Source organism: Hyperoodon ampullatus (genome assembly GCF_949752795.1).
Source record: "Hyperoodon ampullatus genome assembly, chromosome: 5".
Classification (NCBI taxonomy): domain Eukaryota; kingdom Metazoa; phylum Chordata; class Mammalia; order Artiodactyla; family Ziphiidae; genus Hyperoodon; species Hyperoodon ampullatus.
In genome coordinates, this window is record NC_136918.1 from 69,392,947 (window position 1) to 69,414,805 (window position 21,859).

General features: G+C 36.6%; 2 protein-coding genes across 2 annotated transcripts in view; one reads left to right on the top strand and one right to left on the bottom strand.

The window, feature by feature from the left end:
* GFM1 (G elongation factor mitochondrial 1) overlaps positions 1-21,859 on the bottom strand; it is a gene marked incomplete at its 5' end in the record, with an annotated part of 42,633 nt that overhangs the window by 7,809 nt on the left and 12,965 nt on the right. The window contains 7 exons of the mRNA XM_079704758.1: positions 744-906; positions 11,214-11,296; positions 12,184-12,321; positions 15,273-15,329; positions 16,978-17,079; positions 18,859-18,996; positions 21,311-21,395. Coding sequence (XP_079560884.1) covers positions 744-906; positions 11,214-11,296; positions 12,184-12,321; positions 15,273-15,329; positions 16,978-17,079; positions 18,859-18,996; positions 21,311-21,395 — 766 coding nt within the window. The remainder of the gene's footprint in view (positions 1-743; positions 907-11,213; positions 11,297-12,183; positions 12,322-15,272; positions 15,330-16,977; positions 17,080-18,858; positions 18,997-21,310; positions 21,396-21,859) is intronic.
* On the top strand, positions 5,325-11,142 carry LXN (latexin; the record flags this gene model as incomplete). The annotated part of the gene is made up of 6 exons (XM_079705606.1): positions 5,325-5,453; positions 6,782-6,844; positions 7,952-8,129; positions 8,448-8,584; positions 10,513-10,575; positions 10,845-11,142. 6 exons carry the CDS (start codon positions 5,325-5,327, stop codon positions 10,941-10,943), a joined length of 669 nt encoding a protein of 222 aa, XP_079561732.1. The 3' UTR covers positions 10,944-11,142.

The following is a 21,859-nucleotide window of genomic DNA, read 5'->3' on the forward strand; positions in this document are numbered from 1 at the left end:
CACAATTCCCAAAGAAATATCAGAGTCTTATGTGATCCTTGAGTTTGTGAGGGGTTTGGAATTAAGTACTATATGCTCAGTTTACAAAAGAAAGTGGCTCTGAACACCATGACTTACCCAAGGGTATGTTAATCACTAGCAGAGATGAGGACAGCACCCAGGTGTTGGGAATCTTTTTTTTTTTTTTTTTTTTTTTGTGGTACGCGGGCCTCTCACTGTTGTGGCCTCTCCCGTTGCAGAGCACAGGCTCTGGACGCACAGGCTCATCAGCCATGGCTCACGGGCCTAGCCGCTCCACGGCATGTGGGATCTTCCCGGACCGGGGCACGAAGCCGTGTCCCCTGCATTGGCAGGCGGACTCTCAACCACTGCGCCACCAGGGAAGCCCCTGGGAATCTTAATGAATGTACATTCTACTACATCAGTACACCTAAAACCCCTAAGCTTACTGCAAATTTCAAGTGCTGATTATAATCAATGAAGTAGTTTCAATTTATCAAGAGAAATACAGTAACTATGATTAAGAAACAGAATGACTTCCCCTCATCATCATAGCATATATTTATAGCTCTTGAACTTAATGATTCTAATCAGATGGAAAGTTTAATGAGAAAAAGAAGCAGAACTGTAATGAAAATGAACCACAGAAGACAATGTGATAGCAATGTGATTTGATACCTAATAGACTGTTTTTGATTTTTTTTTTTTGAATGCAATAAAGGTTTTTTTTTGTTTGTTTTTACCTTTTCTACGGCAGGCACAAATTGCTTTGGAACATTTGACCCGAATGTTTCATCTGAAAACTCCAACTTAGTGTAGTTCTCTGGGTCCAGAGGCTCCAGTACACCTATCACTTTTCCAAACTGGCCTGCACCACCTGATTGTTTTTTATGTGTAAACTCAAACCTGAAAGTAATTTAGGAAGAAGAAGAAAAAATCAGCATACCATTATATAATTACCAAAATGAAATAACTCCTACTAATTTAAATGAAAAACCACCTCTCATCATTTTTACATTTTCCTTCAAATATGATGGCCTTGCTATAAAATTATTATAGAATTTATTTAAAAAGTAATCCTGGGCTTCCCTGGTGCAGTGGTTGAGAGTCCACCTGCCGATGCAGGGGACACGGGTTTGTGCCCTGGTCCGGGAAGATCCCACATGCCGCGGAGCAGCTAGGCCCGTGAGCCATGGCCGCTGAGCCTGCGCGTCCGGAGCCTGTGCTCCACAACAGGAGAGGCCACAACAGTGAGAGGCCCGCGTACCACAAAAATAAAATAAAATAAAATAAAATAAAATAAAAATAATTAAAAAGTAATCCTGTCCTTTCTGTTCTTACTTGGAGGTGAGGGTGGGGCACACCACCAAAGTAATCCATGGTTTTAATTCTGCTAATTCTGAATTTCACAAGTAGAAAGTAAAAGTCAACAAATTAATATAAAAAGTCCGTCTAAGGTTCTTATTCTATTAATAGTAACCTACATTCCAAAGAGCTTACCCATTTCTTTTGGAATGCCTCCCTTCCCTGGGACACAGTGCTCTCTCCTTAAATCTCTATGAGGATAATTACCTGAAAATAGGAGCTATGCAGTTAATTCATTGAGATAGTTGCTATTTGATTTTACAACTTGTACACTATGGACTGAGAAAATACGAGAGAAGGGAGTTTCAGGTGGAATAACTAACACCTGAAAATGATTAATGGCAAAATGATCATGATTAACATAAGTCATTCAAATAGACACACAGGTCAGTGTTTACTTGAAACTACTAATGACAACATAAATAGGATGAAATAATCACCTTACATGCATACTAAATATATGTAAACACAGGCTACGACGATATCATTGAAAAAAACATTTCATGAGTATCTACTGTTTGCAAGGCATTTTTCCTTTAAACTGAAACCTTCCTCAAGACCATAAGATGGAAGAAGCTGGCTGCTTTCAAAGGTGTCTGCAGATAACTGCAGGTAAATGGACATTAATGAGTGTGTGTTCCTGCGTACAGATCTGTGAATGGTTTGGAAGAAGTAAACAGCAAATTTCAGTAGATGTCAGCTTGGAATAAGCAGTTTCCATAGAGAGCCTAAGCGTGAATGTGCCTGATGAACTGCCTTTAAATAATCTTCCAGCAGTCAAGAGCTTCAGGATAGGCTGGGAAACAATGCTGAATGGTTGATTTTCCCGGGAGAGAAACAAACAGCTATCAGAACCGAGAGCAGGAAAAGGAGAAGAGAAACAACTTCCAAATCACCACAGAATTACTGAAGGGATTCCAAAACTGTGGTCCACTGACATATTCGCTAGTATGCTCAAGTTCTCTGAGACATTTTAAATTTTGTTTTCAATTTGACAATAATATGACATACAACATACTCTAGATCTGTGCTGTCTATATGGTAATCACTAATCATGGATATTTACATTGAAATTAAATAAAATTTAAAATTCAGTTCCTCAGCTGCACTAGTCACATTACAAGTGGTCAACAGGCAGGTGTGGAGAGTGGCTACTGTCCGGGACAGCAGAGCCAAACATTTCCATCACTGCACAGACTGCTACTGGACAGCAGTGCCGTGGAGGGCCAGATTACAGACAAGCAATCCCTGCGGTTTCAGGGATTTCAGGCTGCGTTTATAATCAAGTGGATGCCAAATAACAGGACACTTATGTGCCAGGCTTGTGCTAAGCACTTTTTATGAACTGTCTTACTTGTTCTTCACCACAGACCCATGAAGTAGGCACTATTTTTTATTATTATTTTACAGGTGAGAAACCTGAGGGTCAGAAAAGCTAAGTAACTTGCCAAACGTGATACAGCTCTTAAGTGGCAGAGCCAGGATCTGTACCAACACTCTTAATCAAACATGTTTCTAAAAGGCTAATAAGAATATAAACTGATTTAGCCTGCACACGATGCATTCACTTCAAAAGCTGTTAGAAGACACTGCACAAAGAGAGATTTTACTGTAGCTTAAATAGAGAAGTGGAAGAACGAAGACATCACTTGGTAGGCACTGAATAGATATGCTGAAGGCAAAAGAATCCATGCTCCTGTGGTCAGACCACTGGAATTTTGTAAAAGACAATTTCATTTTGACAAAACATTATCATCTCTCACATTAAAATTACTGTTAATTAGAATTTGTGTTGGTTTTATTGTATATCTCTATTTTGTAGATTTATTTTGACTTCATAGTCTTATCAAAGTTGCAAGCCATAGGGGTTTTTACTTAAGTTTTATGTTCATACAATTATTTAAAATAATAATATAATTTGCCCGATCCCAGAGACCCATAATAATTTTGCTACTTTCAAGGTAACTCATACATTATTCAAGTTTGCGGATAATGATTTCTTGACTTACCACTAATGAAATTTTAGTAAGTAAGATTTCAAGGACTCAAATATAGGAATAAGATTCTCTCAATGCAATTTAAAATCTCTAAATAGGCAGTTTAAAAATTTTAATATAATAATTATATTTTAAAAAGAACCTAAATTGGTATGTGTACTTTTAGTAAATAAATGCCTGATATGTCACAACCTCTGTTACTAGCCTTGATCTACAGAGATGGTAACTGTATTCGTAAAGCTTCAAAAGGGTGGTTTCATCTAGGAAGCTCACATATTGTACTCCTCACAAGTCTAACTAGTAATAAAACAGATGTTAACTAGCTACTTGTGAAAACTTTAAAATTTCAGTATCAGCAAAAAAGCTCTTTCTGGGTAATTAGAATGTATTCGGCCACTCCTTCTTGGACACTATCAAAGGAGCACATAATTCATACAACTAACACACAAATACAATGACAACCTAAGAGGTTGGCTGATAGATGCATGACTCATCCCCCCACCGCTCCCACCCAAAAACAGAAAAACAAGCTTCAATTTTTTACAAAAAGCCTTGAGGAGAAACTAACCCTTTCATCCTCTAGTTACGTGATGGTTGTTGGCTAATATAATTCGAAAGAATGGGAATGCCTTACCACTTACTATTCTTTAAAAATCTACTTACTCCAAAGACTTTATAAATAAATTAAAAAGGGTATTTGAGGAAAACAACACATTACAAATACATTTTTGTTAACTTTTTTTTTTAAAAAAAAGCAACACAATATATATGTCTACCCAAGGAACCTTCAAAATCATTTTTGGGAAAAATAGCATAGAGTCTTTATTTCTAAGCCAACAAGCTACAGTGTCAGTTTGGCTATACACTTGATGAAAAGAAATCTTAGCTGCTAGATCTACAGCAAATCCAAAGAACAGCCTAGACTATAGTTCCTTTAAAGCTCACAGGAGGTAATTAAGAGATCTGGAGAGTAAAAATGCACTGCCTACTAAAAGTCTGTGCTTGCTTAAGGAGCTTTAAAAACTGCTTTTGTTAGAAGCTACTTCAATGTAGTGCTTTGTATAAATTCAGTTTTTAAGTAAGTTTTAATCCTCAAAGTAAAATTTTCAAAGTGATTTAGAAAGTTGGAAGCATGGTGTGATATCAAAACCTCATCTTTCGAAGATCAGCAAAGGGAGAGGAGTGCAAGTACCTTTTAAAATTCTCCTGACCTAAATTACATAATCCTCCAAATTAATGCTAATAGTTTGCAGTCTCTCGCACCCTGATTTGGGCAGAACTGATACACCACCACAGAAAGTTGGGTATGAGCAAGCCTGTTCCTGGCCAGGGAAGGGAAAAGAAGGAATCACTATGACTCACTACCTGGCGCTCCTCTGTACTTTGCCCCGTGCCGGACACTGCGGGTGGTGTATAAGGAAGTTGCGCTCGTGTCGGACACTGCGGGTGGTGTATAAGGAAGTTGCGCTCCAGCCTTCAAGTAAAGCAACCAGCCTCCTTCCACGAAGAGGAAACTTGAAGCCCTAGAGATTCTCCACTAAGGCGAAGGCCCGAAAGCCCCTCCCCAAGCTTCTGTAAAGGTTAATAAAAGGAAGGATGTAGTCCCTGACAACCCAGCCCAACGACTCCCTCCTCACCCGCCCCCCCCTTAAAGTAGGAGGGGGCTCTCTTCAAACAGGGACCAGAGAGTAACAGTAGGCGGTAGCAGGGCGGGGCTCCAAGAGCAGCCTCGGTAGGAGCCAGCTCCCAGGAAGCGGCTTGCAGAATCGGAAGGAGGAAAGGAGGGAAGGAGGGAGACCGGGAGGGAAGGAGCTGGCGGCCCCGCCCCAGGCCCCGCCCAGCCCGAAGGAGGAGGGCTGACTTTTCCGCCTGGGGGACTCGGCAGCAGGCAGGACGGGGGTGCCCTTCCCTTCCTGTGAAGCTCGAGCAGCCCCACACAAGCCCAGCCGCCGCTCACCAAGAATGGCAATCCCTCCGACCCACTACCCGGCCACCAGGGCGGCCTCGGTGGTAGAGAGCTGCATCAACTACCAGCAGGGCAGCCCCCACAAGGTGTTTCTGGTGCAGACAGTCAAACAAGCCAGCCTGCAGGTGAGTCGGGCAGAGGGTGGTGGCGGCACCTGCTAGCGTTCCCCCCACCGTCGAGGGTCTCAGCTCCACCTGCTCCTGACTCCCCACACCCCTTGCCCGTTTTGGGCCTCAAGGCTGGCTGTCTCTCTAGAGGAGTTGGCTTTTCTGGGCTTGGGCCGCACTCCAGTCTCTGGGGACAGCCTCGGGGCTGTTTGTTGTTTTTACGGGAAGGCAGAGGCACTGATAGTTTTTATGGGCCCTGCTACAAGGAAATCGGTAAATGTTCTCAATTGGGGCGGCTTCTCCCCTTTCCCCAAGTGAAACCTATAGGAACCATTTTCAAAAGGATCTTAAAACTGGCGCTATGTTTAGCATCTACTACTCCAATCTGGGCCAACAAAAGCTCCCATCTTGCAAAAGATTCTTCACTGCCTGAATTTTAAGATCAATCCTTTATTAGACGCTTTGACCAAAATGAAGGGGTAAACAAAAAGCAACAGAAACTGACGAAGCAGAGTAAAAGTACCGTGGCCTGAAGCTTCACTTCAACCATCCAAACACTACTGCCACTGACTGCTGTGAGTGATGGGCCCCCTTTGGCTAAAGGGTTAAATTAAACGCTCAAGACCTCAGCAACCACTAAGCTTGTTTCCATTTTACTAAAATCTAATAGATTTGAGACTGACCCTTATTTATCTGACAGAAGTTTAACTGCTAAAAGTCTTTAAGAGCTGACAGGGAGTAAATGTTATTTCAAAACCACACCAGATAACATAATTAGGTATAGATTCTCAATTACATCTTGATTCAAAAGTGAAATACCTAAACGTCTGTCTTACTGTTATAAAATTTGTTAACGCATCATTTTGCAGGTCCACTAACATACAAGTAAAAGCAGTACTTAACATTCTCTAACCACTTTGCAGTAAGCTGCCTCAAAATGGAATTCATCTTCATTGAACACTATTTGGAGGGTACATAAGGCTTTATGAAAAAGCTTTTCAATGGGGCATCCTATTTGTCACCTTTAGAATTAAAATTTTCAAAATTTCTTATGTGGAATTTAGGATCACAGATCCAGAGGTTAGAGTATGACTGAAAGTGAATTATAACCGATTTTATTTATATATGCTTTTATCTCACCCTCTTGTTCTCATCCAAAATAACCCTGCTAGAGGACCTGCTAAATTAGATGTCACAAACATGGTGACATGCCTTGGTCAAGGTGTAAGGCCTTAATCATTTACCCCCAACAGTCAGCACCACACCCAACCAATGAGAATGGATTCTTCTAACAATGTAAAGAATTGAGTTATTGTTATAATAACACCACATTTTCTTAATTTTAGGATATTCCGGGAAGAGGACGTAAGTATCACCTTAAATTTTCTGCGGAAGAAATTATCCAAAAAGTAAGTGAAATGTCATTTTATTATGAAATAAAATTTGATTCCTAATATTCCATATCACTTCTGCTGATCAAATCATAGGATTAATTTGGTTTTTAAAAAAGTTGCTGTAAAATCCCTGCCTCAAAAAAAATGATCACCATACAAAGGTCAGTTTTTACTTTTTGTGTATTCTGAGATACACTTAGTATTTCTATCACGCTATTTAGAAAAGAGACTCTATATACTTCAGTTAAAATAAATTTCCTTTAAAAATGTTACATACTCATAGGCCAGTATGAATTTATGCCTAATATGAACAAGTGTAATAATTAACTCTACAATCATCATCACTTTTTAATGTCTGTTTCATTCTGTTTTTCATTTCTTTTATTTAAAGAAAGCAAGTGCTTTCTTAGATATTTAAGAGCAATAGAATGGCCAACTGATACCACTGTGTTCAGATAAGAATCTTTCAGTCATGGGGCAGGGAAATTTTAAAAAATTATACACCTGTCAAATTATTAATGAGACAAACTTAAAAGGAAGGAACTACCACTTGTACCATAACCATCTTGAAATTTGAAATCTTGAAATTTTAAAAAGCTTAAGAAGAGATACAGGCTAACATAAGGAGATTCATTAAAAGGCATTTGAGCTGCTTGATAGTCATCTTTACAAAGCAGAACCAATGCTACAATCTTCTCATTTTATATTTGGATATAGATTGCAGAATCTGAGTTTGAGGAAATTTCTGTTATTTCAGGAGGAGAGAAGAAGAGTAATGGACAGACTTAAAAAAGTAACCAGAGTCTAGAGTTGGTATATAAAGACAGACTAAACTCTGCCTTACAAATGGACTTCCCATTAATACTGAAATACATAGTTTTAAAATGAATTTACAAGATTATGAGACCTTATATGTTATAAAATAAGTTACCTATTTTAGATACCTCTAAGAAAATTATTGGGCCACCATCAATTAGATACCTCTGGAATAGGTACACTCAAGTCAAGTCTGAAACAACATCATTAGGGGGGCAATGCTTTAAATGTTATATCTCAAAGAACAATAATTAGTAATGGATGGCCATCTACATGTAAAGATCTTTCACAAAATGTTTCAAACAGCAAGTTACAGTGAATTGCACAGCTGAAGTACTGTACCCTCCAATGGGACAAGATACTGCACCAGAAGTCAACTTCACATTTGAAGGAGAAATTGGAAAGAACCCAGATGACGAAGACAACACATTTTATCATAGACTCAAGTCTATGAAGGAACCACTAGAAGCACAAAATATTCCAGGTATATAAATATATGGCACGGAAAAATGTTTTTTTTTTGACTTTAAGATCAATATCAATTACCTATGCTCAAAACTGTTAGATGTTAACATTATGCTGGCAATATACTGACTTTTGCAAAAATATTTATTACTAATCTAATTCAACAACAAAAAAAGCCTTGGAACTTTATAGATCAATCTATGGCTTAATTAAATTAATTACTTTCTGTATGCATTTGAAGAAAACTAAGACATGACTAAGAATTTAGATTTTTTTAAAGGTTAATACTGTATATATAAAATAATTCCATTTATCATATAAATGTTTCCCTCACCAGACAGTTTTGGAAATGTACCTCCAGAAATGAAGCCAGTTCAACATTTAGCCTGGGTTGCCTGTGGTTATATAATATGGCAAAATTCTACTGAAAATACATGGTATAAAATGGCAAAAATTCAAACTGTCAAGCAAGTGGTAAGTAATTTCTATAAAATACACTATTAATAGATTTAATATTTACTGAAGGTGTTATAATTCATATTGGATAAATAGTACCCCTTTAGTCATTTTGTATTTAAGATAGTGAAGTCAGTATTTGAAGAAGTCAGTTATCAAGGCTAGAGAAGGTGAAGCTGCAGTTTCAAGAGATGAAGTCTTGAATTATAAATAATTTGGCAATGGTTTTTGTGTGCAGCTTAATACAGATTATTTCCTTTTGCAACCTAAGTTTTGTGTTCAAATTACCATAATCATGTGATACTGAAACCACCTCTGCTTTTTTCCTCTAGTGAAATGGTAGTGTCAGAGCTAGAGATATGGCTGGCATTTTTCCCCCAGGATCAGCTGGAACAAAAATATTAGCACCTCAGTCTTTGTGAAGCTTGCTGTATATAATTATCTTTTATAACCCATTTAGTCATAATTGACAACCTCATATCTTACTTGTTGCTAGCCTTGTATTTTAAGTCTGATATGACTATTCCAAACTGCCTCTTTCTAGACCTTAAAGAGATTAAAATAAATTCTTTGAGTTTAGCTTTATTAAGAGGTTTAAAAGAAAAACAAAATATGTCAACTAGTAGTATTTAATGGAATACAAGAAAAATACTCTGTAAGAGAAAAGCACTTTCCATTGGCTTGTTTCAGTTTGTTGATAACAAACTGCAAGGCAGCTGGAGCACCTTTACTCCACAAGCTTTTGCAGCCACTTATTAGATAACTTTGGACACTGGAGGACAGGATACCAATTACAGTACTCAGAGTGTAATGCCAAATACCTAGCATCACTATTTATAACACTTTAAGAGAGCCTTCTTCTAATGCATTTTTGTAGATAGCAACCTTGGTTATAACACTCCTATAGGGGCATTGAGGCTCAGATAATTGAGTAGCTGGGTCCACGTTACAGAGGATATACAATCACAATCATGATTTTCAAGCCATGTTTTTATAGCAAAATATGCAGTGTTACCGCTTTATGAAAGAAATTTCCTGTAACCCTTCACTAAATTGAAGTTTTAAAGCATTAATGAAAATCCCAACAGAAGAGTTTAACCACTGCTTCAGCATGTATATATTTATATATCTTTACCTATTATGATCCAACACGTAAGAAACCTTCCTGATTTTTACCTTATCCTTAAAGGACATTCTTTGTTGATATAGTCAAAGAAGGGATTGCTTCAAGATACTATTAAGGAGAGAAGACTATAGTTTTACTTGATCCTGGGGCCATATTTATAATTACTGTCAACCAAAGGAGCCACAGGAGTTTGTGCTGCCTCTTGGAGTCTAGGGCTTGTTTCAATACATCAGTTATAAGCCTTAAAGAGCCTTGGGTGAGTACAGAAAATTTCTGACGACCATGGTTTGAAACTCTAGATGCAATATTTCTGTGCAGCTGATAGTATAAATACTTTATGTGTCCAAAGCAATAAGCAGCATAGATCAAAGCTTTAGTTACAAAATCAAACATTACATTTTATTATTTTCAGTTTTTTAAAAGAGAATTTCTATTATAAAATTGGTTTCCTTTAGTTTACACTCTCATTTCAGTAGTTTATCCCTTAAACGATGCTTTTCTGAATAATGGAAACATTAAGGAATCTTAAATGACAGATTATAGCCTGTAATGTTTTTAAGTAGCCACCACAACTCAGAGAAAGGGTAAATGATTTTTAGAGGAAAAATTTTTTTTTTAATCATGATTTTAAAATGTAGTTTGAAAGAAATCTTATTTATAAGAGAATAGTTTTTCTGCCAGGCTAAATTATGACATTCAATTTTTAATTTTACTTAAGTGGAAGTATTACTGTCATCTACTAATGAAAGCTGATTCTTAAAATTATCATTTTTGCCAGTGATATCAAGTTTTAAATGCAGGTTTTTATTTTTTATTATAGCAAAGAAATGACGACTTCATTGAGTTAGACTACACCATTCTACTTCATGACATTGCATCTCAGGTAGAGTATCATTTTCCTTTATTTGATGCTACATTGAAAATTGAGACTCATTTTATAGCCACAGTATGCCTTATTAATTTCAACTCTAAATCAGAATTTATATAAATTCAAATAGGCACCAGGTTGAAATATATTACACTTGCAGCAATTTAACTTGTTTTGTGCTTTCTTTATGAGGACTGTTTTGTTTCTAACAAAATATAAACCCAACTCTGTTTTCTTAAATGTTTTCTGAATTTTATCATAGCATCAGTTTCCTTTACTTGCAGGAGATTATTCCTTGGCAAATGCAAGTTCTCTGGCATCCACAATATGGTACTAAAGTAAAACATAATAGCCGTCTACCAAAGGAAGCACAATTGGAATAAATGAAGACTGTAACATTCGATGAAGTATAAACATGCTTATTAATGAGGTGTATACCAGTCTTCATTGATATCTAGCTTAAAGGGTCAGACAAATCTCATAAGTGTCCCTTTGTATAAACGGCCCGAACTACAGAACTATATAGCTTCCATAATAAAGAGCACCACAATGTAAAAGTGTCTTATCAACAGTAATAGTGCTATGTATATCCCCTAATAAAAAGCTTTAAATTCCAGCCTCATAGTTTATGTTTAATCATTTTGCATACTTACGGGACAGGGGCCGTAATGGTTTCTCTGAAAGCAACTTTTGGCTTTCCTGTGATACAAGGACAGCCATATTCTCTTTCCATCCTCTAAAAAGAGCAGAAGAGATCTTTTTGATATATTTAAATTAAAAAAATAATAAACTAAAGGAAGAAAAATCCTAAGAATCTCAACTACCTTAGAAGCATTCATTTAAATATGATAAGCAAGTGATAAATCTTACATCACTTAAGTACCTTATGAGGATAAATACATGATATTAAACAATACAAACTGCTTTTACAGATTTTATATAAATGAATTCTAATTTAGACTGATTAATTTATACTTACCTCCAATTAATCTATCCACTAAAACTTTATCTTTGCTCCATTTTATTACACATTCACTGGAATAGTATATGAATCTGTTGTCATAATTTTCTACTATCTCAACTTCAAAGATATAATCAGAACCAGAATTTTTAATCATAAGTCATATATATTTTGTTTTCGTTCACATACACACAAGACCTTTCCTAGGTAAGCAGGGGCCCCATCTACCCACTTGTTTATCTCCATTATAATGATCTTCAAGTAGTGACTTGAGAAGAAAACAGGCAAGAAATGGCCTGAAGAGTGGGTACTGGTGGGCCGACTTTCTCAGCAGGTTTCTCCCTGAGGTTGTCTTCCTAAGACTGAGACCAGGATACACTCGACCCAAGGAACCATAACCTAGGGATGGATGAATGGTCTTACTGCAAATCCCCTGAGCCTTGATTCTAGAAGTCTGCAATGTTTTACGAATAAAAAGATTTAGAAACCAAAAGTAATTAATTAATAACACACTGGAAGAAGCAGTATACCACATCTAGATACAAAAACCAGAGTGAAGCTTGAAGAACCACTATTAGTTTACAACCATTAGATTGAGAATTATCGACTTTTAACAAAACAGACATAAATAAAGTGAATTTAACTTCTTTGTTATTCATTACCTGAGCATAGATTTCCAGGTGTAATTCTCCCATTCCAGATACAATTGTCTCTTTGCTCTCAGTGTCAAAGTGGACTTTAAATGTGGGATCTTCTCTTGTAAACCTGCCAATACCTTTTGAAAATTTTTCCAGATCATTCTTTAAAAAAAGAAAATCATTACACATTTTACTAAGCATGATAAGCAATGAAATTGTTGAAAAAACTTTAATGAATGAAATCAAATACATGAACAGTTAAAAAGTAAAAATGATCTACCATCTAGTTTCTAGGCTATATCCTTTTAATATGAGAGCTTGGATACCACATAGCCAAGACAGCAGGGAATAGCTAACTGATAGAATTTTCTTTTCACACCAAGATACAGGAGTCCAAGACTTAACTCTATGCCCTTTCCTATTATATTGACAAAAACTGTCCATTTGTGGAAGACTGCCCATAAAGTGGAAAGCAGAATCTGTGTTACTGTGTTATATTTTAGAAATCCTATACATAATCAAAGGAATCAGCATGGTTACCAAGATTCTACTGTAGATTCAAGAGGGCAGTTAAGACCAACACTAGGCAAATGCACACTGAGACCTCTCCCTTTCAAAACAATCTGCTTGGATGTGGTTTGATGCACCTTTATTTTCCTTAGATGTAACTTCCTTATGTGGTAAGCAGAATAATGGTCTTCTAAGGACATGCCCTAATCCCCCCAAACCTGTGACTGTTACCTTACATGGCAAAGGGGACTTTGCAGATGTGAGTAAGGTTACAGACTTTGAGATGGGGAGATTATCATGAATAATCTGGACGGGCCCAATTTAATTGCATGGGCCTTTAAAAATGGAAGCTGAGGGACTTCCCTGGTGGCGCAGTGGTTAAGAATCCGCCTGCCAATGCAGGGGACACAGGTTCAATCCCTGGTCTGGGAAGATCCCACATGCCACAGAGCAACTAAGCCTGTGCACCACAACTACTGAGCTTGTGCTCTAGAGCCCACACGCCGCAACTACTGAAGCCCATGTGCTCTAGGGCCCGTGTGCTGCAACTACTGAGTCTGCATGCTGCAACTACTGAAGCCTGCATGCCTAGAGCCTGTGCTCCACAACAAGAGAAGCCACTGCAATGAGAAGCCTGTGCACCGCAATGAAGAGTAGCCCCCGCTCGCCGCACATGCACAGCAACGAAGACCCAATGCAGCCCCAAAAAATTTTTTTTAATAAAATAAAATAAAATAAAAATGGAAGCTGAATGAAGAAGGGTAGTGGAGAGATGGGAAGAGGGAAAGAAGAGACAGGAGATATTTGAAACATGAGAGGGGCTCATTTTGCTGTTGCTGGCATTGAAGACAGGAGGAAGGAGGCTATGAGCAGCCTCTAGAAGCTACAAACAGCCCTCAGGTGACAAGCAAGGAAATGAGGACCCCAGTCCTACAAGGAGCTGAATTCTGCCAACAATCTGAGTAAGCAAGGAACTAAACTGTTCCCTAGAGCCTCCAAGAAAGAAACAACACAGCCTTGCCAATACTTGATTTTAGCCCATTAAGAACTGTGTCCGAATTGTGACCTACACAACTGTAAAATAATACATCTGTGCTGTTTTAAGCCACTAAGTTTTTGCTAATTTCTTACAGCAGCAATAGAAAACTAACACACCCCAATCACCAATATTAACAGCTATCACATGTGGCTGAAGATGTGTTATGTGTTTTGTATACTTTATCTTAAATTCTAACCACAAGGCTGCACGACAGAATTATCCATGTTTTACAGGTGAGGAAACTAGGTACAGACAAGTTGTTCAAGTCCACAGAGCTAGCTGGACTTGAATCCTGGGTTAGTCTATCTCCAGTCTTTTCCCTTTTCCCTGCACTAGCCAGGGACTCTCAACTTACTAGAAGATCACCCCTGCCCCACTACTGAGATTCAGGGTTTTATGCAGTGATTTCATTATTTGATGTATATTAATTCTCCAGGAAGCAGACAACCCCAAGACACCAAAAAACCTTTTGAATATTGATGTGTTTGATTTCCCTCCATGATTGTGAACTATCAACAGTTAAATGTCTCACATAATCTCTGGAGTTAGGAATAAAGAAGAATAATATCTTTAACTTCTAGTCCTTCATCTTCTGAAAGGAAAAGCAACCAATCTGGCAAAGTACTTGGAGCAAACTGTGGCATCTCACTGTGGTAAGATGTAAAGCTCGCCTTCCAACTTTCTGAGACAGAGTGACTGAACGTTTCCTGCCACCTCAACATTCTCTTTTCTATAATGAGAAGGGCCTGGAAAATCTCAGTTCCTCAAAATAGATGAAGTAGTTGCTGTTAATATATCCACAAGACAATAAATCAGAATACGTTCTGTAAATGATAGTACCCAGATGACAAGAGATCACAAAATGTTCACTCAATGCATGAATGAGTTAATGTCAATATATCACATTAAAATGATTGTTATGAATGTAACTAACTTAAGAACTAAACAATTATGTTTCAAGATCAGAACTAATTCCAATGACAAGCAATGCAAATGCAGAACCTATTCAAGCAATTTTGGCTAAAAAGCTAAATGACATCAAATCCAATCATAAAACTTTATATTTGAAAGTGAGTCAAAACAGTCTTATTTGCAGGCCTTCCATGTTATATTCAGACATTTACTTCATAACTACCACAGATGTAGAGATGTATTATAATCCATGAGGCAATTAATCTATGCAATATTTTAATATACTTTAAAGTGAGGTTTTTCTGCAACTTAGGACAAATGCCTCAGTTGCCTCTTTTCCATCTCTTATGATCTGAATCTAGGAAGTTACTCACACTTAACACTCCAGAGCCAATGATATACCTTTACTATAGTAAAGAGTTAAAAAGCACAGTCTCATGAATACTTTAATACCATCAACTTCTTCAAATATACTGTGAAGTACTTACTACTAATAGACTGGTAAATTTTAAAAGGTGATCTGAATACCAAAAGAGGAAACAGAGACCATAAGACTGCTGGTTATCACAAGACACCATGTGCACTGTGGAGACAGACAAAAAAAAGCTCAAGTTTTTACTGTGATACACTGAGCGTTAAATCAAACTCCTACCTTGTTAGAAGGCTTCATTGCTATTGAAATGACAGGATCAGGAACATGAATTGACTCCTAAAATATTTTTCAAAGAACAGAGAAGAATTCAAATACAGTACCATATGTGTCAGGGATGGATTAATTTTAATGTTCTCCTTTACAACAGAACAAAAGACAAATACTAGTCAACATCCTAGGGTACACAAATATATCTTGGTCTGTTTTTCCTTAAATAAATGAATATATTAACATATAAAGGTGTCCACTTATATGATCTCCTCCCTCCCAAAATAACAAAAATAAAGCATCTATTTACTTACTTAACTGTTTAAGACTCAAGTTTGTTGACACTTTCAGTTTAACATAATCATTACGTATAATGAATTCAAATGCTGAGATGTGGAATACTTATTAGCTTGTGGCTACATCTGCTATAGCTATCTTCTGATAAGTTATTTAATCAAAATATACTGCCATCACTGATAAGAGAAGCAGAGAAAGGGACTAGATTCTTTATGCATATGATATCTCATTTAATCAGTCACAACTCTGAGAGGCAGATATTATTATCCCCATTTTACAAATAGAAGCATTAAAGGCTTTGCAAGAAGAATAACCAACTTGGCCAAGCGCCAGCAGGTAGCACAGGGCAGAGGTAAGACTGACCAGGGTCTATTTGCCTCAACGCCTGAGTACTTCCCACAACCTCCAGTCCCTTCATATTGGTAATGACAAGTTTAGAAAAAGCCTTATCAATAATACTTATCAAAAAGTCCCCTTATCTAGATCCCCCCAAAACCTTTACAGATTTATGATTTTTGTAGTGTCCTAACTCCGCATGTAAAACCATAGACATTAGAGAGTACTTTATACAAAAAAGCTAAATTATAAAATTAAGAATTCATCATATGATACAGGAGCTATTATAGTGCTCATCTGTTAGGCTGGACCAGTTCTTTAAACAACCCACTGTAAATTCCTTCACTGCAAATCACCTACCCCCTGTGTACTCATATTCGTCCTTTACTGAATGAATTCAGGAGAGGGAGCACCCTCATGAACACATGGTCATACTGTGCAAGAGCCTGCTGTCCTGTGGGGGCAAAAATGGGAGGAGTAAAGGGGACTGAAAGGCGGGAATTCCCCGAGCATGCTCTTCCCTTCAGTCTCCCTCAGTGATGAAAAGGGACCTATGAGTTCCACAAGGCAGGCTGTGTACAGTAAGTTGGACTCTCTAGTTGCATCCTGCCTGCAGGGCACGGTTCCGTTCTGTCATGCTGACCCTGGAGTCTAGCCAAAATGTTACAGCCTGATCTTACAGTTCTCTAGGGGATTGAGGGAAGGGTCCAATCTCCAGCTGTCGAGTTAATAAGGAAGGAGCACTTGGCTGGGACTAGCCTGATGATGGTGACAGCAACTAGAGGTGTGCCCACAATGGGGAGGCAGATCTCAGGGTAGGAGTCAGCGCTACACATGCCAGGTTACCTAGTGGAGATTTTCCCTCCATGCTAAACCTTGGAGAATGGTGGAATGATTTTACCAAGAAAAACCAGGTAAGTGAGCTAACAAAGCACTTGTTTAGTTGACATTAAAATAGCCACAACCAATCTACACTTGATGCCCCTGGCACTCAATGAAAACTTCTGTGGTTGTTTTTCTGAAGTACTAAAACATAGACTTTTGAAATGCAAGTGATAAACAGCTTTGAAGTTAAATGACTTACCATAGAAAGGCCACTATTATCTTTGTTTGTGAATGTGTCCCCGCTAGCACAGTCAATGCCAAACAATGCACAGATGTCTCCGGCAAACACTTCCTCAATATCCTAAAGAAAGAATACGATACTTGCAAGTAATACAAACCAGGACATCATAACTAAAAAGTAATTGCACAATAAACACACTGTACACAAACAAACGTGGCAGAATCTCACCATGAATTCCACAATGAAGGAATTAGATAGAATCAATGCAACACCAACAATCAACCACAGCAAGATATACCTTCAACAGGGCCCTTATTTAAACCACACCTCAACTGACAAGATTTTACTTTAAATGGAAACTCCGAGCTATGGCATCTTTACTTGGAGGATCTGCAGTACTGAGAGAACACAGAACCTCATGGTTCTAAGGTTATTTCTATAGAATTAAAAAGCATGTAGTATAGAATGGATAAACAACAACAAGGTCTTACTGTATAGCACAGGGAACTATACTCAATATCCTGTGATAAACCATAATGGAAAAGAATATGAAAAAGAATGTGTATGTATATGTATAACTGAGTCACTGTGCTGTACAGCAGTAATTAACACAACATTGTAATTCAACTATACTTCAATTAAGAAATAAATTTTAAAAAGATAAATTCAAAAAAATAAAAAATACAATTCTATCAGAAAGAAAAAAAGGAAAAACAAACAAATAAAAAACATGTAGTACTATATGTGCTGCCACAGTCCAACAATGAGATGTGTATGACAAAGGCATACAAGGAAAACCTGCAAAGGAAGTTTTGGAAAACAAAGGCAGGAGAATGGAGTCTACTGTACTTAAAATAATCTTAATTTCTCACAGATGCAGGCAGTTAAAAAAACACAGGAAATCTAAGAATAAAGCATTGGTGCCTCTAAACTTCCTAGTTTTTTTTATATTGACAGTTCATTAATAACAGTTGTGGCTGTGAATGAGCAAGTGTGTGTGTCTTGCTTTAATGGTTACACAGCTGTATGGATCTCCTAGCTTCTGGCCCATGAAAGAGCTGTGACAATCACTAATCCCTCTAGCCTGCCCCCTGCTGCCTATCTCAAAAAAGAGCAATGATGTCTAATTTTGAAAGACTGCCTATTCATTTTCCAGGAGATAAAAAAGTTATGGCCACTGAAAATTTCTGAATGTCGTAACATTTTGCTTAGACTAATAAATTTATCTAGGAATATAGAGCTGAACTGAGAAAGGGTGCAAGAAGGAGATAACCTCACACACTTGGTATATCTGCCAAGCCTTAACCCTATAGACCACAGAAGGCTAGGGCAGATTGAGAGCCAATTCAAGAATTCAAGCCACAAGCCAAAGTTTATCTCCCAGACTAGACCTTCAGAGGTTTTAAATGCTCAGATGAATTCTGGCATCAATATGGCCCTTCTGGGGGTTGGTTCTACTTCCATATTTCAGGAAGTAAATCTACTGAACAATGTGGGAAGTTACGTATGAATTTATTACTCTCATTTACCTTTGAGAACCATAGTTCCACTGTCCTAAAAACCTATTATACGCTTCGTAAGGATAGCTCTTGAGGAAAGTGCTGAATCTTGTGCTCTGAATCTTAGGGAACTAATGTCCCTTTTCCTCAACCTTGGCCACTGAGGAAATACAGCTAACTCACAAATGGTGGTTTAAAATGTGTTCCTGACATGTGCTAATTTAGCCTACATCAAAGTGCCACATGAGAATTGTAGCCCACCTAACTAAAAAGGAAGAAGCTAGGAAAACACATTCAACTAGAAGTGATTTTCTCATGGGGCTCAGGATACCAAGAAGGTAGATGTATTTCACTTGCATTAGAGAAATTTCTGATCTCACAACAATGCCCAGATACTCACCTCCATCATGTCGGCATGCATGTGAACCAGCCGTTGCACCCGTACTTTCTTTCTCGTCCTCGTATTATAGATGGTATCACCCTTCTTCAACTGTCCTTGATAATTTCGAACATAAGTTAACTGTCCAAATCGACCTGCCTAGAAGTCAAGATTGGATAAGGTCAGAAAGAAAAAAAAAGAAACACAGGAATCAAAATTAAGAGAAAACTTCACAACTACCTTCAAATATTTGCTATCAGTTTTAGTAGTACACTTATATACATGCTTCAGTTTGTTGTCATAAACTACTTTAATACTAGTTTTGAATATAGATAAGTTAAATGGTTGTTCTTTCCGGTATCAAAATCCAAGATACTACTTTTGCTTCCTCTAAGTTATTAGAAAAAGTTTTAAAATTTATATAATAAGGAAGTTATTCCATAAGTTCAGTTTAATACAAGAAGACATAAAAATAAGGTATAATTATTAGAAAGACAACAATGTTGGAGAAACTAACATTGATAGACTACGTGTTAGAGAAACTTTGAGAGTCACCTGGAAAGCTATACAAATAAGAGTTCTGTAAAGTGACTGAATATAAAATGAATAATCAAGGATCATTTCCTCCTGAATAGTAACACTAACTTATTAGGTAAGTATTTAAAAGTTGCCAATTCTTCCCATGTTAATTTACAGGTTTAACACAATAGCAATAAAAATCAGAAGAGGAATTTTTAAACATTTTATTAGTGACTTTAATATTAGAAGAATGGATAAAAATAGAAAATAACTCTGAGTGATATAAGAATATATTAAATACTCCAAAACATAAATAGTATAAAACTAGCACAAATTAAACTGAACAGCCCATAGGGTATAGTATAAATATCTAAAAAGTTTAATTCATTTGTCAACAGAAGATAAAGGACACATGACAATCAATGAAAAAATATAACATTGTTCAAAAACTGGTAACTAGACAATTGGTCTTCTATTTGAAGGCAGAGGAAATACATTAAGATCCTACCTCACAGCATTCAGCAAAACAAATTCCAGCTGGAGTAACAATGAAAAAAACAAGAAACCCCACCACAAAAAAGTAGAAAGAAAAGTAAATATTTACAAAATATAATCAAAGAGGAAGATTTATAAGGTTAAAAATGAGAAAATGACTAAAGACAAAGACTGATATATTTGTCTATGTAAATTTTAAACTGCAAATTGTTTTTTAAAAAACTTTATTAGAGAAAGGCTCGTACAAATAAGTAAAACACTTTGACTCTAATTTTAAAAAGGGAAAGACAAAAGAAATAAAGAGGCAATTACAAAAGAGGAAATACAATTCCATAATGAATATATGGAAAAATGTTCTCTATTATTAGGAATTAAGGCAAGATGAAGTATTAAAATACTATTTTCATTTATGAAAGCAGTAATGATTTTTAATAAACAATACTCAATGCTGATAAAGATTCACTGAAATAATCTAACATATACATTAATTCTGAGAGTATGAAAGCAATATGGCAATATAAACAGTTAAATATTAAATTATTTCATACCTGTTACTCAATAATTACAATTCTGAGGATCCTAAGAAAAATATTCCTAAATATATATTTTTAAAAGCTTTATGCATAAAAATTGTCACTGCAATGTTATTTCTACTTTTTTATTTAAAATTACTTTTTCTGGTTTTAGAAGTAATAAAAAGCATATTGTAAAAATTAAAAAATAAAAAATAGGAAAAAGCCCCCCCAATATAATTCCATCCCAGAAATAACCACTCTTTAACACTTTCAACTTATCCAACTTTTTTCCCACTTAAAATATTATACACAGAAGCAATAACACAACGAAAAGCACACCCAGTCCCCAAATCTTGGTTTCTAATACCATTCACAATTAAAAGAAATCAGGGCTCTTAGAGAATGGCTGATTCTAGGGCTGGGGCAGGGAATATACAACATAAGCCTGGAGCATCCTGTAGTGCCAGAAAGGAAGGAAGTATTCAAAAAAGCAAAATACGGTGGAACGTCTAAGGGGCACAGAAGCCAAGTGAAACAGCTGCAATGGCCCAAACTGGTCAATCTGGCAACAAAATAAGTAACATACCACTGGATAACTCAAAGTACAAAAGAAATAACCATGAGTCCATACTGATAAAAATAAATGATTGAATAAATAAATATATGGGGAGAAAAGACAATTATCCTATACAGAAGAATCTCAAATAACTTACATAGATACTGCTCCCTCAAGGAGGAAGAAAATAATTCCCAGCCCTTCAGTGTGGGCTGTGCCCAGGAACCTTCTTCTAAAGAGTCAATATGGAACGGGGTAGAGGGGAAAGTAACTTTACAGTGGAGAAACCTGTAACCAAATATTTCCTAAGAGTCATTTTATAATAGGAATAAAAGCCTAATAGAAAATTTCTACATATAGCAGTTAAATACATTAGAAAGCAACTTACCTCCAGTTTAAAAGCCAGGCCTACAAATGGATGGGAATTGTCTCTTTTGGGGTTCATTAAGATTTTGGTTTTCTCTTGTGAGTCACTTAAAATAAAAGAAATACACATTTATGAGATGCAATATTTGATATTTCTTTTATATCAATTTGTTTCATCAGAATATTATCTGAGAAGAAGCACATGTGCAATAAACATTCCTGGGCTGATTCATAAGTGAAATTTCAGTGAAAGGGATCAATAAGAATAACTTTTCTGTCCTTAATTACTGCATTGTGACAGGACCAGAGCAGAATAAAAAACACAAAAATAGTCTGGCAGAAAAAGAAAAATTATCAATGAGAACTTCAAAATTTTTGTTTCTTAAAGCATTAAAAAAAATACAATTGGTTCCAAATGAGTAAATTTTCTAATGATGTAAACTTCGATAATGAAATAAATCATATTTCTAATTTACAAATAGAATATGATATGGGAAGGTATAATAAATATTTTTTTCTATGCCAAAATTGTTACCCAATAGAAATGAGATTGATTTTTGTAAATTATGGG